The sequence below is a fragment of the Lithobates pipiens genome, unplaced genomic scaffold (genome assembly GCF_037356315.1).
Source record: "Lithobates pipiens isolate NorthernLeopardFrog02 unplaced genomic scaffold, aLitPip1_a1.2 Scaffold_10, whole genome shotgun sequence".
In the NCBI taxonomy this organism is placed as follows: Eukaryota; Metazoa; Chordata; class Amphibia; order Anura; family Ranidae; genus Lithobates; species Lithobates pipiens.
In genome coordinates, this window is record NW_027507686.1 from 34,067,884 (window position 1) to 34,080,997 (window position 13,114).

Genomic DNA, 13,114 nt, shown 5'->3' on the forward strand with positions numbered 1-13,114 from the left:
TGTTCGCCCAACTTTGTCCGTCAAACAGTTTTGGCAAACAGTCCGCTCAAAATTAGCATGGACGGACATGGCCACACACGACGTACGAACAGTTTGCTGAAACCGTGCGCGATGACGTGAACGGCACGTACGACAGGACGAAAAATACGACGTCCTATACACTGCATTATAACTTTCGGCGTGTAAAGCCTTTCTGAGCATGCGCGGAACTTAGTTTGTCGAACAAGCCTACACACGAGGGAACTGTTCGCTGAAACAAGGTTTCAGCGGACAGTTTTTCGGAAATTCCGAAAAACTTTGTTCAGCGGACTGTTCGCTGAAACTGTCCGCTGAAAGCCCACACACGAGCGGACTGTTTGCCGAAACACTGTTCAGCGGACAAAGTTGGGCGAACAGTCCCCGCGTGTGTACGCGGCCTTACTTTCAATTATAATACTAAACAGGGCAAAAAGAGAGGATGAATCTCCCTGATGAGGGCAGAGACAGCAATAAAAACCTAATAGGTGTTCTCTACTCTGTCCAAAAAAAGTTTTGTCTTTAGTTATATTTTAAATCCTGGGTGTGCTAAAATTAGTATAGAAAAGGAAACCTGGGGCTGACCTTAATTAATACGATATTAACAAAAGATTACAAAGATAAATAATGGGTAGTAGCTAGTCAGAACATAGACTGTTGGTTCCTGATTAATTATTTCAGGTTACCGCTTTTTTAATGATGCGTCTTACAGATGAGTGCTCTCACCTCCTCCACTGATGGCAATGTCCCGCTCCGTAAGATCTGCTGTTCCATTGGCTCCTGGTTTCCGGTAACTTGCAGGTCATAGTGAGGGATTCCCACCTCTGTCCTCAAATTCTTCAGATCGTCCTCGTGAATCTCCTGGCCATCCTGCTCTGGTACCTGGCGCATTCCTGCCTCGTCCTCCATACTCTTCATCTTTTCCATTTTTTCCTTCTCCTGTCGTTCTTTCTCAATCTTTTCCCTCTCCAGTTTTTCCTGCCTTTCTCGCTCGCGATCCTTACGGTGCTTCTTCCCAGAGGGAGCGTGTCGCTCAGGAGCCGGCTCTTCGCCCTCACGCTGGCTGTCTTCTGCGGCAGGAGGTGGCAGAAGGATGCCTTGCACTCGGTCCCAGAATATGAGGATGTGTGAGATCTCCTTCTGGGAGGACTCATAGTTGCTGAATCTCTGAATCAGCTGTTTCTCGCTGTCACTGAGGGAGTCATTCTCAGGGTCCTCAGACATTGTGACATGCTGAGCTGTGTCTTTATTCTTCTTTTTCTTGGTGTCTTCTGCATCATTGAGTGCAGAATCTGATCTTTGACTTAAGACTTTTCTCTCTACCCCATAGTCCAGATGATGGTCTGGCTTCACTGTCAGTGTGTTTGTAGCCTAGGAAACAGGAGATGTATAGATTATATACATAATACAGATGCAGACTGGTCTAGTACAGCATTTTCCTTACTACATGAAAGCCATGTGTGCCAAAGAATCTGAGGGATCTGCACCTGTTTGTTCCCAACTTGGCTTTTCTTTCCATCTTTCTCTTCTTTTCCAGAATTTCGGCTCTTTCCTCTCTTCATCTTTTTCTTCAGTTCCTCTTCTTCTTTCTGCTTTAACAGTTCCTCCTGCAGCTTTCGCTCCTGTTCCTCTCGGGCCAGACGGTCCTCCAGCTCCCTGCACCCCAAAACAGGAAGACTGGCAATTAGAGAGAGAGAGAGAAAGAAAGAAAGGAACAGAGGGAGAAAGATACTGAAAGAGAAAGGAAGGATTGGACAGAGTGGGAGGAAGAGACTGAAAGAGACAGAGAGGAAGAAGAAAGGGTTGAAGAGGGAGAAGTGGAAGAGAGAGGGTGGGGAAGACAAAAAAAAGAGAAAAAAGGGCAGAGATAGGAAGATACTGAAAGAGAAAGAGAAAGAAAGGTGAAAGGAAGGGTGGGAGAGAGAGGGAAGAAGAGAGAGAAAGAACCGGATATGGGAGGGGAAGACACTGAAAGAAATAGAGAGGAGAAATAATGGGTGGGAAAGAGAAAGAAAGAGAGATGTGTGATGGAGAAAGAAGTTGGGATTGAGGGGGGATTGAGACAGACAGAGAGAGGGAGAAAGAACGAGAGAGACAACACAGACAAAGGGGGATAGATGCAAACATATAAAGAAAGGAGGGACAGAAATAAAGGTAAAGAGAGAGGAAGAGAATTAGAAGGAAAGAAATGCAAAGAAAAGAAACAGAGAAAAAGAAGAGGATATACAAAGAGAGAGTGAAAATAAATAGATAAGAAAAGAATAATGAGGAAGAAAGAGCGAGTTGGGGAGAGAGGGTGAAAGAAAAAGACAGACAGAGGGAGGAGAACAATGGAATACGGAGGGAAAGAGGCGGCGAGGGGACAGAAAATGTGAAAGGCATAGGGAGAGAGGGTTTGGGGGTGGGGGTGGGGGGTGTGTGAAGGTCAGAGGGAGAAAAGTGACTTAGACTGAGAATATCCCTATAAGATAGGACATTTGGATGATTAGGCCTCACTCACACATGTTTACCTGCATGGGAATGCACAGGTGTTCTGTGCATCCCCATGCAGGCAGTCCCATTGATGTACTCAGCGGTTGCATGGACCCAGGAGTACAGTTATGCATGCCCCGTGTGAATGAGGCCATAAAGAGAAGCAATAAACAAGGACAAGACCTTTTCTTGCGTTCACGCACAACTTGCAGACGCAATCCATCAATGCGCTCTCGCTCTTCAGCTGGTAAGCGATCATATTCTTCTTCGTCCATGTCCTCCATGATGGCTTTCTGTTTGGCCTGAGCACGCAGTTCTTCCTGTTCTGTTTACAAACAGCCAACAAATAAACTAATCCAGTCTCAGTAAAACAAGGACATTCTATTGCAAGGGAGATCACAGGGAAGATGGCATCATTGGAAGAGCAGGTAAAGCAGAGATTCCCACTTTCATTAATTACAATTAAAAACAAACACATTAAAACTATTCATTGGCCTCCACGCTACAGACACCCTCCTCAGCAGGAATAAAAAACACATCCTATGCTGCACCCCAGACAGAGTGACCCCTAATGTGGCCACTACGTGTCTCCTCTCTATCTTGGTGCCTCATACCTTCCTCTTCTCTCTGTGCTCTCTCACGAGCCTTCATGCTGCTGTACTCTTGCTTCAGATTGATGAGATATATATGCTTGCGATTGTTTAAGGCCTTTAGAATAATGTGTAGAACTGTAGGTGTATTACGGGCATACAGGGTATCCAGGCCATCAAAGACCACACCACGGGAACAGTCATTCAACTGCACAGAGAAAAAAACAAAGAGAGAAATCTAAATTCTGTCCTCTAGTGGTCAGTCTGCACCGTCACCCAGCAGTCAGTATTTACTTGTGAACCAGCAGTCAGTTTTCGCCTTTAAATGGTCAGCCTGTACCTGTCACCCAGTGGTCAGTCTAAACTTGACACCCAACACTCAATCTGTACCCAATAACCAGTAGTCAGTCTGTATCTGACATTCAGCAGTCAATATTTACTCAGCAATCCTCACCTGTCACCCAGTGCTCAGTCCTGACCTATCACTCAGTGGTTAATCTTCACCTCTCACTCAGCAGTCAGCCTGAACTTGTCATCCAGCAGTCAGTCATATTATTGAGTGGTCATTTCTCACCTGTCACTCAGTAATCAGTCTGCACCTGTCACTCAGTAATCAGTCTGCACCTGTCACTCAGTAATCAGTCTGCACCTGTCACTTAGCAATCAGTCTGCACCTGTCACTCAGTAATCAGTCTGCACCTGTCACTCGGCAATCAGTCTGCACCTGTCACTCGGTAATCAGTCTGCACCTGTCACTCGGTAATCAGTCGGCACCTGTCACTCGGTAATCAGTCGGCACCTGTCACTCGTTAATCATTCGGCACCTGTCACTCAGCAATCAGTCTGCACTTGTCACTCGGTAATCAGTCTGCACTTGTCACTCGGTAATCAGTCTGCACCTGTCACTCGGTAATCAGTCTACACCTGTCACTCGGTAATCAGTCTACACCTGTCACTCAGCAATCAGTCTGCACCTGTCACTCAGCAATCAGTCTGCACTTGTCACTCGGTAATCAGTCTGCACCTGTCACTCGGTAATCAGTCTACACCTGTCACTCGGTAATCAGTCTACACCTGTCACTCAGCAATCAGTCTGCACCTGTCACTCAGCAATCAGTCTGCACTTGTCACTCGGTAATCAGTCTGCACCTGTCACTCGGCAATCAGTCTGCACCTGTCACTCGGCAATCAGTCTCCACCACTCATCCAACAATCAGTCTGCACCTGTCACTCGGTAATCAGTCTGCACCTGTGACTCGGTAATCAGTCTGCACCTGTCACTCAGCAATCAGTCTGCACCGGTCACTTAGAGTGGTTTTATACTTTCCCACGGGGCGTCAGCGGTAAAGCTGCGCTATTTTTAGCGTCGATTTACCGTCATTTTAGCAGCGCTATTCAGCCGCTATCGGTTTTAACCCCCGCTAGCGGCCAGAAAAGGGTTAAAACCGCTGCCAATTGATGTAGGGACCGCCCTGTCAGCTCTCCGCTCTCCTCTATGGGGGATCGGATGAACACGGACCGTCTGTCCGTGTTCATCCGATCCGCTCTGCAGACGTATAGAAAAATAGGATTTTCCTCCGTCTGCAGAATCGGACAATTGCAGAGGCGGACAATAGCAGGTGTCTGCGGATGTTCATCCGCAGACACCCGCTATCCCATAGGAATGCATGTATGTCCGTATTTCATCCGCAAACGGATGGATGAAATACGGATATACTGTCCGCATGTGTGAAAGGGGCCTTACTCAGCTTGTACCTCTCACAAATACACCTATCACTCATTGGTCAGTCTTCACTGGTCAATTGAAAATCAGTCTATACTTGGTCACTTGGAACTCATACCTGGAGTCGATCACTCAGGATCTCTATCAGGAGGTCATCAGGTAGTACACAGCTCATCAGTCCTTGTTCTCCGGCCACACTTGCACTGACACTGAGTCGTCTTTGTGACGGTCCTGGAAGCGGTGAGCTCCCAGCCTGTGATAACATGTAAGGCAGATACTATTTTACATTGAAGGAAGGACTTTACTGGATTACATAATATCAATAAGTGAATTTTCAGGTAATGCTTCCATAGAAATATAAGCAAATAACCCTTTGCAGAAGAAAAGGGGACTTCTGGGTAATGTAAGCAAAAGCCCCACCCACTGGGTGTCTAAAACATTCACATGGCTTTAACCAGAATGCTGACCCATGCACTGCACTGGTTTAGTCTAATGAGCCTCAACAACATGGGCAGGAGTGTATAAAGAACCTATTGATGAAAGTTAAAGTAAAGCTGGTAATATGAGGCATAGGGACTTACCAATGACATTGGTGGCTCAAATGGGTGCTGCTGCTTTGTCCTGGCTGTTTGGAGACTCTCCAGTTTACTTTTTCCTGTCTGCAGACTGGTCTGATTACCACGGGAGACCACAGATTGTGGTGCAACTCTAACCTCTGCACCTTGTCCTCCCTCTGCTGTGTGTTTAGCCACGGCCTCCATGCTGAGTGCTGGGTGCCCACCGGGAATATCCACTGCCTGGGAGGCTGAGAGAAAATCTGCGATCAGAAATGTAGGAAATTCTGCAGAAATGGTTCTTCCACTCTGACTATTAGCAGTTAAAAGTCTGAATCTGATTGGTGGATGTTAACACAGACAGTCCTTACTTCCCATATACTTATAATTGAGGCTGCAGCTACTTGCCCAGACAGAAGTGATAGACTTACCCGCCTCCTCTGCTTCTTGCACCAACTGATCCATGGCCGCCTTTGCACACAATTGTCGGACCTTAAGGCCTGCTCGGCTGTTCCCATCAGAGATTGCTTCCAGTACCACTGAGTCAATGGACAGACAGGCCACGCTGTAGTGCTGGGCCAGAGCCAATGCTGTTGATGACTTGCCTGCATATAACAAGAAAACAGACTTTATGCCCCAGATAGATTTACCTAAACACGTTCCTAAGATATCCACATGCCATTACAGAAAAAAATGGGAAATGCTGATAGATAATTGAGCTTTTCAGGCAAACCTTCTCTGTGTGCTCTTGGGTTTTACACAAGAGAATCTCTAAGGGAGCCTACCCTGTAACTGGTATCCCTTACTCTGGTTCAAAATTGCAAAACAAGTTAAAGGTGCACCACCATCATACCAGTCCCACTCTGGGGATTTGGGGTTTTACATTAGCTTCAGGTGTCTCTAGGAGGAGGTTTTCACAGCTCAGCAACTGTGGCTCGATCCTAAGCTCAATGCAAATCTGGTATGCTGTGTGTATGGGTGGGAGATTACTCAAGCCTTGCACCACATCCCAAAACTAGTAGAAACTGTTCAGGTAGAGCGGGACTTTTTTGGTGCACAAACAATGAACACTATTAAAAATGTACAAAACCAGTTATTTATTTCATTAAAATCGATTAATAAAACCAATGATCTTATGGTCACTAGTTATGGTCTTGTTTAACATTGATTGGTTCACTCAACATGTATAAAGCTACAGATGTTGCTTAATCAAACTGATAATCACAGTGTAGTATCATCCAACCATGGTTGGCTCAATCGATTCTCAATAAAGCTACAGATTTTATCACCATAAACACGGCTTCTACAGAAGTTATTGTAGCATGGGTAACCATTCACTGGAGAAAATGCTCTCATAACGAGAAAAATCTTTTATGTGTTGTAGCTTTAATAGCCTTCCATGTATACAACAAGGATGCGGCTCATAGGTGACCATAGCAGAGATAACGGTCCTAGATAAGAACCATGCTTGGAACTTATTGACTAGACTAGTATAATCGTCAGATGTCTTTTTCCTCCACGTAGCTCAGGCGGCCACATGGAGGAAAAAGACACCTTCCGATTATACATACTCGTGCACAGAAGATTGTTCTCGTTATGAGAGCATTTTCTCCAGTAAATGATTACCCATGCAAAATAACTCCTGAAGAAGCCATGTTTATGGCAAAACATGCAGAGAATGTAACATCTGTAGTGTTATTGGATATCAATTGAGCGAAACACTGTTGAATGATACTACACCATGATTATCGGTTTGACTAAGCAACATCCCTAGCTTTATACTGAACCAATCAAACCGATAATCACAGCGTAGTATCATTCAACAGTGATTGGCGCAAGCGATATTTACCGAAGCTGCAGATGTTACATTCTCTACATGTTTCGCCGTAAACAAGGCTTCTTTAGGCGTTATTGTAGCATGGGTAACCATTCACTGGAGAAAACGCTCTCATAATGAGAAAAATCTTCTCTGTATGTGTTGAAGCTTTACTAGCCCTTTATGTATACAACAGAGATGCAGCTTACAGGTGACCAGAGGAGAGATAACGGTCCTAGACAAGGACCATACATATATTCCACCACCAGAGAGCACCACAACATCTTGCTTCAGCTGTTAAACTTGCTGAACAAACTAGTATAATTGGCAGGTGTCTTTTTCCTTCATGCGGCTCTGGCGGCCACATGGAATAAAAAGACACTTGCTGACTAGACATACTCATACACAGAAGAAATTTCTCCACTAAACGGTTACCACCACCCCCTCCCTTTAGAATGTAAGCTCAACGAGCAGGGCCCTCCTGTACCTTTTGTATTGTACTGTAATTGTGTTGTCCCCCCCCCCCCTATACATTGTAAAGCTCTGCGTAAACTGTTGGCGCTATATAAATCGTGAATAATGAATAATAATGAATAAACGGTTGCCCGTGCTACAATAACTCCTGAAGAAGCCATGTTTATGGAGATACATGTAGAGACTGTAACATCTATAAGCTTTATTAAGTATCGTTGAGTATCGATTGAGCCAACCACTGAATGACACTGTGATTATCGGTTTAAGATTAAGCAACATCTATAGCTTTATAAATGTTAACTGAATCAATCAATGTTAAACAAGACCATAAAATGATTACTGGTTTTATGAATCGATTTTAACCACTTCAATACCAGGCACTTAAACACCTTCCTGCCAAGACCAATTTTGAGCTTTCAGCGCTGTCGCACTTTGAATGGCAATTGCGCGGTCATACTACACTGTACCCAAATTAAATTTTTATCATTTTTTCCCCACAAATAGAGCTTTCTTTTGGTGGTATTTGATTACCTCTGCGGTGTTTATTTTTTGCTAAACAAATAAAAAAATACCGAAAATTTTGAAAAAAAAAATGTTTTTTTTGTTTCAGTTTCAAAACTTTGCAAATAAGTAAGTTTTCTCCTTCACTGATGGGCACTGATGGGGTTACACTGATGGGCAATGATAAGGGGACACTGATGGGCACCGATGAGGTGGCACCAATGAAGTGGCACTGATGAGGTGGCATTGATGGACACCGATATGTGGCACTGTTAGGCGGCACTGATGGGTGGTACAGATGGGCGACACGGATGGGCACTCATAGGTGGCACAAATTGGCACTGATAGCTGGCACGGATTGGCATGGATAGGCATGGATAGGTGGGCATGGGTTAGTCGGCACAGGTGGGCATGGGTAGGCGGCACAGGTGGGCATGGGTAGGCGGCACAGGTGGGCATGGATGGGCACTGATAGGTGGCATGGATGGGCACTGATAGGTGGCACGGATGGGAACTGATAGGCGGCATTGTATTATAATATATTGTACTAATGGATGCCAATCAGTGCCAATCAATAATGCATGCCAATCAGTGATGCCCATTGTGGGCACTGATTGGCATCCATTATGGGCACTGATTGGCATCCATTGTGGCACTGACTGGAATCCCTGGTGGTCTAGGGTGGCATACCTTGTCCTGGGCATCCCTGGTGGTCTGGTGGCGTCCCTGGTGGTCCAGTGTGGGCATCCTCGGGGGGGCTGTGCTGATAATCGATCAGCACAGACCCCCCTTGTCAGAGGAGCAGCCGATCGGCTCTCCTCTACTCGCGTCTGACAGACGCGAGTGAGGAAAAGCCGATCAGCGTCTTTTCCTATTTACACTGTGATCAGCCGTGATTGGACACGGCTGATCACGTGGTAAAGAGTCTCCGTTGGAGACTCTTTACCGAGATCGTAGTTGCCGGGTGTCAGACTGACACCCCGCAACAACGATCGCCGCGATGCGTGCCCCCGGGGCGCGCAGCGGCTCATAATCCTGATCACGTCATATGACGTCCGGTCAGGATTATGCAACCACTTTGCCACCGTCTATTTGTTATTGGGCGGGCAGCAAGTGGTTAATGAAATGGTTTTGTAAATTTTTAATAGTGTTCATTGTTTGTGCACCTAAAAAGTCTCGCTCTACTTGAACAGTTTCAACTCGCATGCAAACCTGTTCACACAGGTGTCCAGTTCAGTCTCTCACAGTCAGATGCCAATTGTTTCCTCTTCTTTTTCTGGACTCTGAGACAACTGAGATAACCCCTTAAAGTGATTGTAAGCAATCACCTTGTAAAACAACACTTTCCATTTAAAATATATATGAAAGGCAAAGCATTTGTGTACACATATAAAAAAAAAAGAGAACAAGATCATTTTTCTTTTTTTTTTTTTTTTTTTTTTTTTTTTTTTTTTTTTTTTTTTTTGGCTACTTCAGCGAATTATTCATGAGGTCCAATCAGATTAACGTTCATATACGTTATCCTCATTTCCACATCATTGTAGCCTTTATTTTCTAATTGAAATCCCAAACATAGATTTCCACTTTTTTTTTTTTTTTTTTTTTTTTTTTTTTTTTTTTTTTTTTTTCCCCCCCTCCCTCCCTCACATACAAAAAAAAAGGGGAAAGCTACTGTTATCTGGAGGGAAAGGTATACCAACAGAACAAAGCAAACAAGGGGAAAACATTATATAATTCAACCCTACCGTTTCTCCCCTTCTTCACTCCCTTACATCCCACCCCCCCCTCTCCCCCCACCCACCCTCTCCCACCACCTATGCGTAGAAGTTCCAACCTTCTCAGAATCTAACATGTTCCGCGTAGCTCCATGATTTTTTGAATTTTTTCCACTCATGCCATAGCTCTACTCCTGTCTGTCCCCTATCCTCCTGGCTTTCCCTTCGCCTGGTCATCCGGTAAGTCTCTTCCACAGTATCGATCCATTCCCATGTTGCTGGGCTTTCCTCATTTTGCCAATTCTTTGGTATCAGTCTCTTGGCTGCATTTAAAAGATGTGGTACCAAAGAATTCTGATATTTTTTCGTTTCCTCCCTCGTACCATGAAATAAGACCACCCATGGATCCTCGGGGATTGAGATATTTGTAATTTCTCTTATATGATGTAATATTCTTTTCCAATATTCCTTTATTTTGGGGCATTTCCACCACAGATGGGCCATTGTTCCTACTTCCCCACATCCTCTCCAACAGTCCCCTGATTTACTTGGATCTATTTTATGTATTTTATCTGGGGTAGCGTACCATCTAGAAATAAGTTTATAGTTCATTTCTACTGTTCTGCTATCAACTGCAGATTTATGTAAAAGTTTAAAAATTTTCCTCTTAGTGTTATTATCACACAGTGTTCCCATATCCATTTCCCATTTCTGCATATAGGGTAGACTCTCCAGCTCCCCTTCCTCAGCCAGGAGCCCATACAGCTTAGAGATCGTTCCCCTGGAGTCTTCTGCCAAGCAAAGCTTCTCCAGGGGTGACCACTCCTCCTCTGTTTTTAATGGCTGTGGTAGGCTCCTGATAAAGTGAGCCAGCTGGAGATATCTCCACTCGTCTATTTTACCTAGGTCCCCTTTGTGTTTCATCTCGTGTAGTGTCAAAATCTTTCCCCCTTTTATAATATCCCGCACCTGTGCCTTTTCTTTCAACCAATTCCCGCTATTTATTTTTAACCCTGGCGGGAAATATTCATTTTCTTTTAATTCTAAAAGTGGCGAATTGTATTGTTTATTTAAATGCTTATAGACCCTATCCCAAACCCTAAGTGTGTTTTGTGTCAGTATACTAGTGCCGATATCCAATGTCCTGTATTTAGGCGGATTCCAAACTATTTTATTTAACTGTGTTTTACTCAACTCATTCTCTATGTTAACCCATCTTTTTTCTTCATTATTACCTTTTACCCACTCTATTAATCTCGACAGTACGATAGCATTATAATACTGTTGTATATCTGGTACCGCAAGTCCCCCTTTAAGTTTACTTCGCTTCAGGATATTGAAGGAGACTCTAGGCTTTTTTTTGTTCCAAATGAATCCCCCTAACAGGGTTTTGATCTTCGAAAAAAAAAACTTCGGTATCTCTATGGGGATCATTTGGATTTTATAAAGAATCTTAGGGACAATAAACATCTTTAGACTAGTAATACGTCCTAACCAAGTCAGGGGTCTATTAACCAACCTATTACATTCTTTTTTAATTTCATCTAGTAATGGAACAAAATTTAATTTAAATAAATTCTCTAATGGGATTGTAAGTTTTATTCCCAAGTAATTTATCGCCTTTCGCCAGGGAAAACAGAATCTTTTTTGAAGCCCCCTTTTTTCGAGTTCGCCCGTATTGATATTAAGTACCTCTGATTTGGCAATATTAATTTTAAAATTCGAAAGTTGGCCATAATATGCTAGAGCTTCCATTAGTTTAGGCATCGTACTACTTGGCTCCCTAATGTAGAATAGCACATCGTCAGCAAACGCAGCCAATTTATGCTCTTCTTGTCCTATTAAGATTCCTTTGATCTGTAGATCATTGCGAATCGAGGCAAGAAGAGGTTCTAGGGATAGCACAAACAGCAGGGGTGAGAGAGGACACCCCTGCCTTGTGCCATTTTTCATCTCAAAAGGTAAAGAAAGCGTACCGTTGATCTTAATCCTGGAAATTGGGTGATAATAAAGGGTCTTAATCCTTTGGATCATTTTAGGTCCCACGCCCATCCTCTCCAGGGTTCTAAACATGAACCCCCAGTCTACCCTGTCGAAGGCCTTCTGGGCATCTATCGACAGGAGTAGACTCGGGGCCCCTCCCCCCTCACTCCTGGACATAAGGAGCAATGTTCTCACTCCGTTATCCCTCCCCTCCCTTCCGGATACAAAACCCACTTGGTCTGGATGGACTAATGACTTCATTAAAATCTTCATTCTACTGGCCAAAATTTTTGCAAACAGCTTTGTATCGGCATTCAATAACGAAATAGGCCTGAAATTAGAGCACACAGTCTCTTCTTTCCCTTCCTTCCGTAGAACCGTTATAGAAGCAGTCCTCGCCTCTTCACTCAGCTCATACTCGGTCCCTAGATTATTCAGGTAGTTACATAAGTGGGGGATTAGCAACCCCCTGAATTTCTTAAAATAGAATACAGGGAACCCGTCTGGTCCTGGACTTTTACCAGATGCTGAGTCCATCAGAGCCTTATTTAATTCCTCCTCTGAGATGGGTTTTTCTAAGATTTCCATTTCTATTCCTGAAATTTTTGTCAATCGGGCTCTTTCCAAATATTCCTCTATTTTTAGTTCCTTTTCTTCAACCTTGAGTCCTATAGGCTGGTCAACTGCATATAACTTTTCATAGTACCCCCTAAATATTTCCGCGATCTCGCTTGTTCCATAGACCATATCCCCTTTACTTGACTGAATTTTTCCTATATAGTTCCTGGATTTAGCCCTCTGTAATCTTTTTGCTAAATATTTAGTGGGTTTGTTATCCCCATAGTACCTATCCCTAGCTAATTGATTAAACGTTTTTTGAGTTTCCTGTTCCATCAAAGTTCTTAATTCCTCCCGTTTGGTTACTAATTTTTGAAAAATTTCCTTGTCCTGGTTCGGGCATTTTTTATGTTGCTGCTCTATTCTAAATATTTCTTCTATCAATGTTTTAATTTTTTCCGATCTCTCCTTTTTCCTTCTAGCCCCCATTGATATCAGGATCCCCCTAATGTAGGCTTTGTGGGCCTCCCATAAATTCTGACTTGAAATATGTCCAGTATTATTAATCGAAAAATATTGTTCCAATTCTTTGCTAATCTTCTCCTCTCCTTCTGCATCCTGAATCAAACCTTCATTTAGCCTCCAAGTGAAGGGCTTGCGCTCTCCTCCCCTTAGTTGCAACTTCATCTTAACGGGGGCATGGTCGGAGAGTG

The 13,114-nt window shown here is 43.8% G+C and overlaps 1 protein-coding gene across 5 annotated transcripts in view; it reads right to left on the reverse strand.

Moving 5' to 3' along the window:
* The window catches only part of HYDIN (HYDIN axonemal central pair apparatus protein), a 141,844-nt gene that overhangs the window by 38,102 nt on the left and 90,628 nt on the right, over nt 1–13,114 (reverse strand). For all 5 annotated transcript variants that reach the window (XM_077453565.1, XM_077453559.1, XM_077453550.1 and 2 more), the window contains 7 exons: nt 5,786–5,959; nt 5,382–5,605; nt 4,919–5,053; nt 3,102–3,285; nt 2,671–2,812; nt 1,503–1,671; nt 742–1,386 (listed from right to left, as the gene is read on the reverse strand). In XM_077453565.1, coding sequence (XP_077309691.1) covers nt 742–1,386; nt 1,503–1,671; nt 2,671–2,812; nt 3,102–3,285; nt 4,919–5,053; nt 5,382–5,605; nt 5,786–5,959 — 1,673 coding nt within the window. The remainder of the gene's footprint in view (nt 1–741; nt 1,387–1,502; nt 1,672–2,670; nt 2,813–3,101; nt 3,286–4,918; nt 5,054–5,381; nt 5,606–5,785; nt 5,960–13,114) is intronic.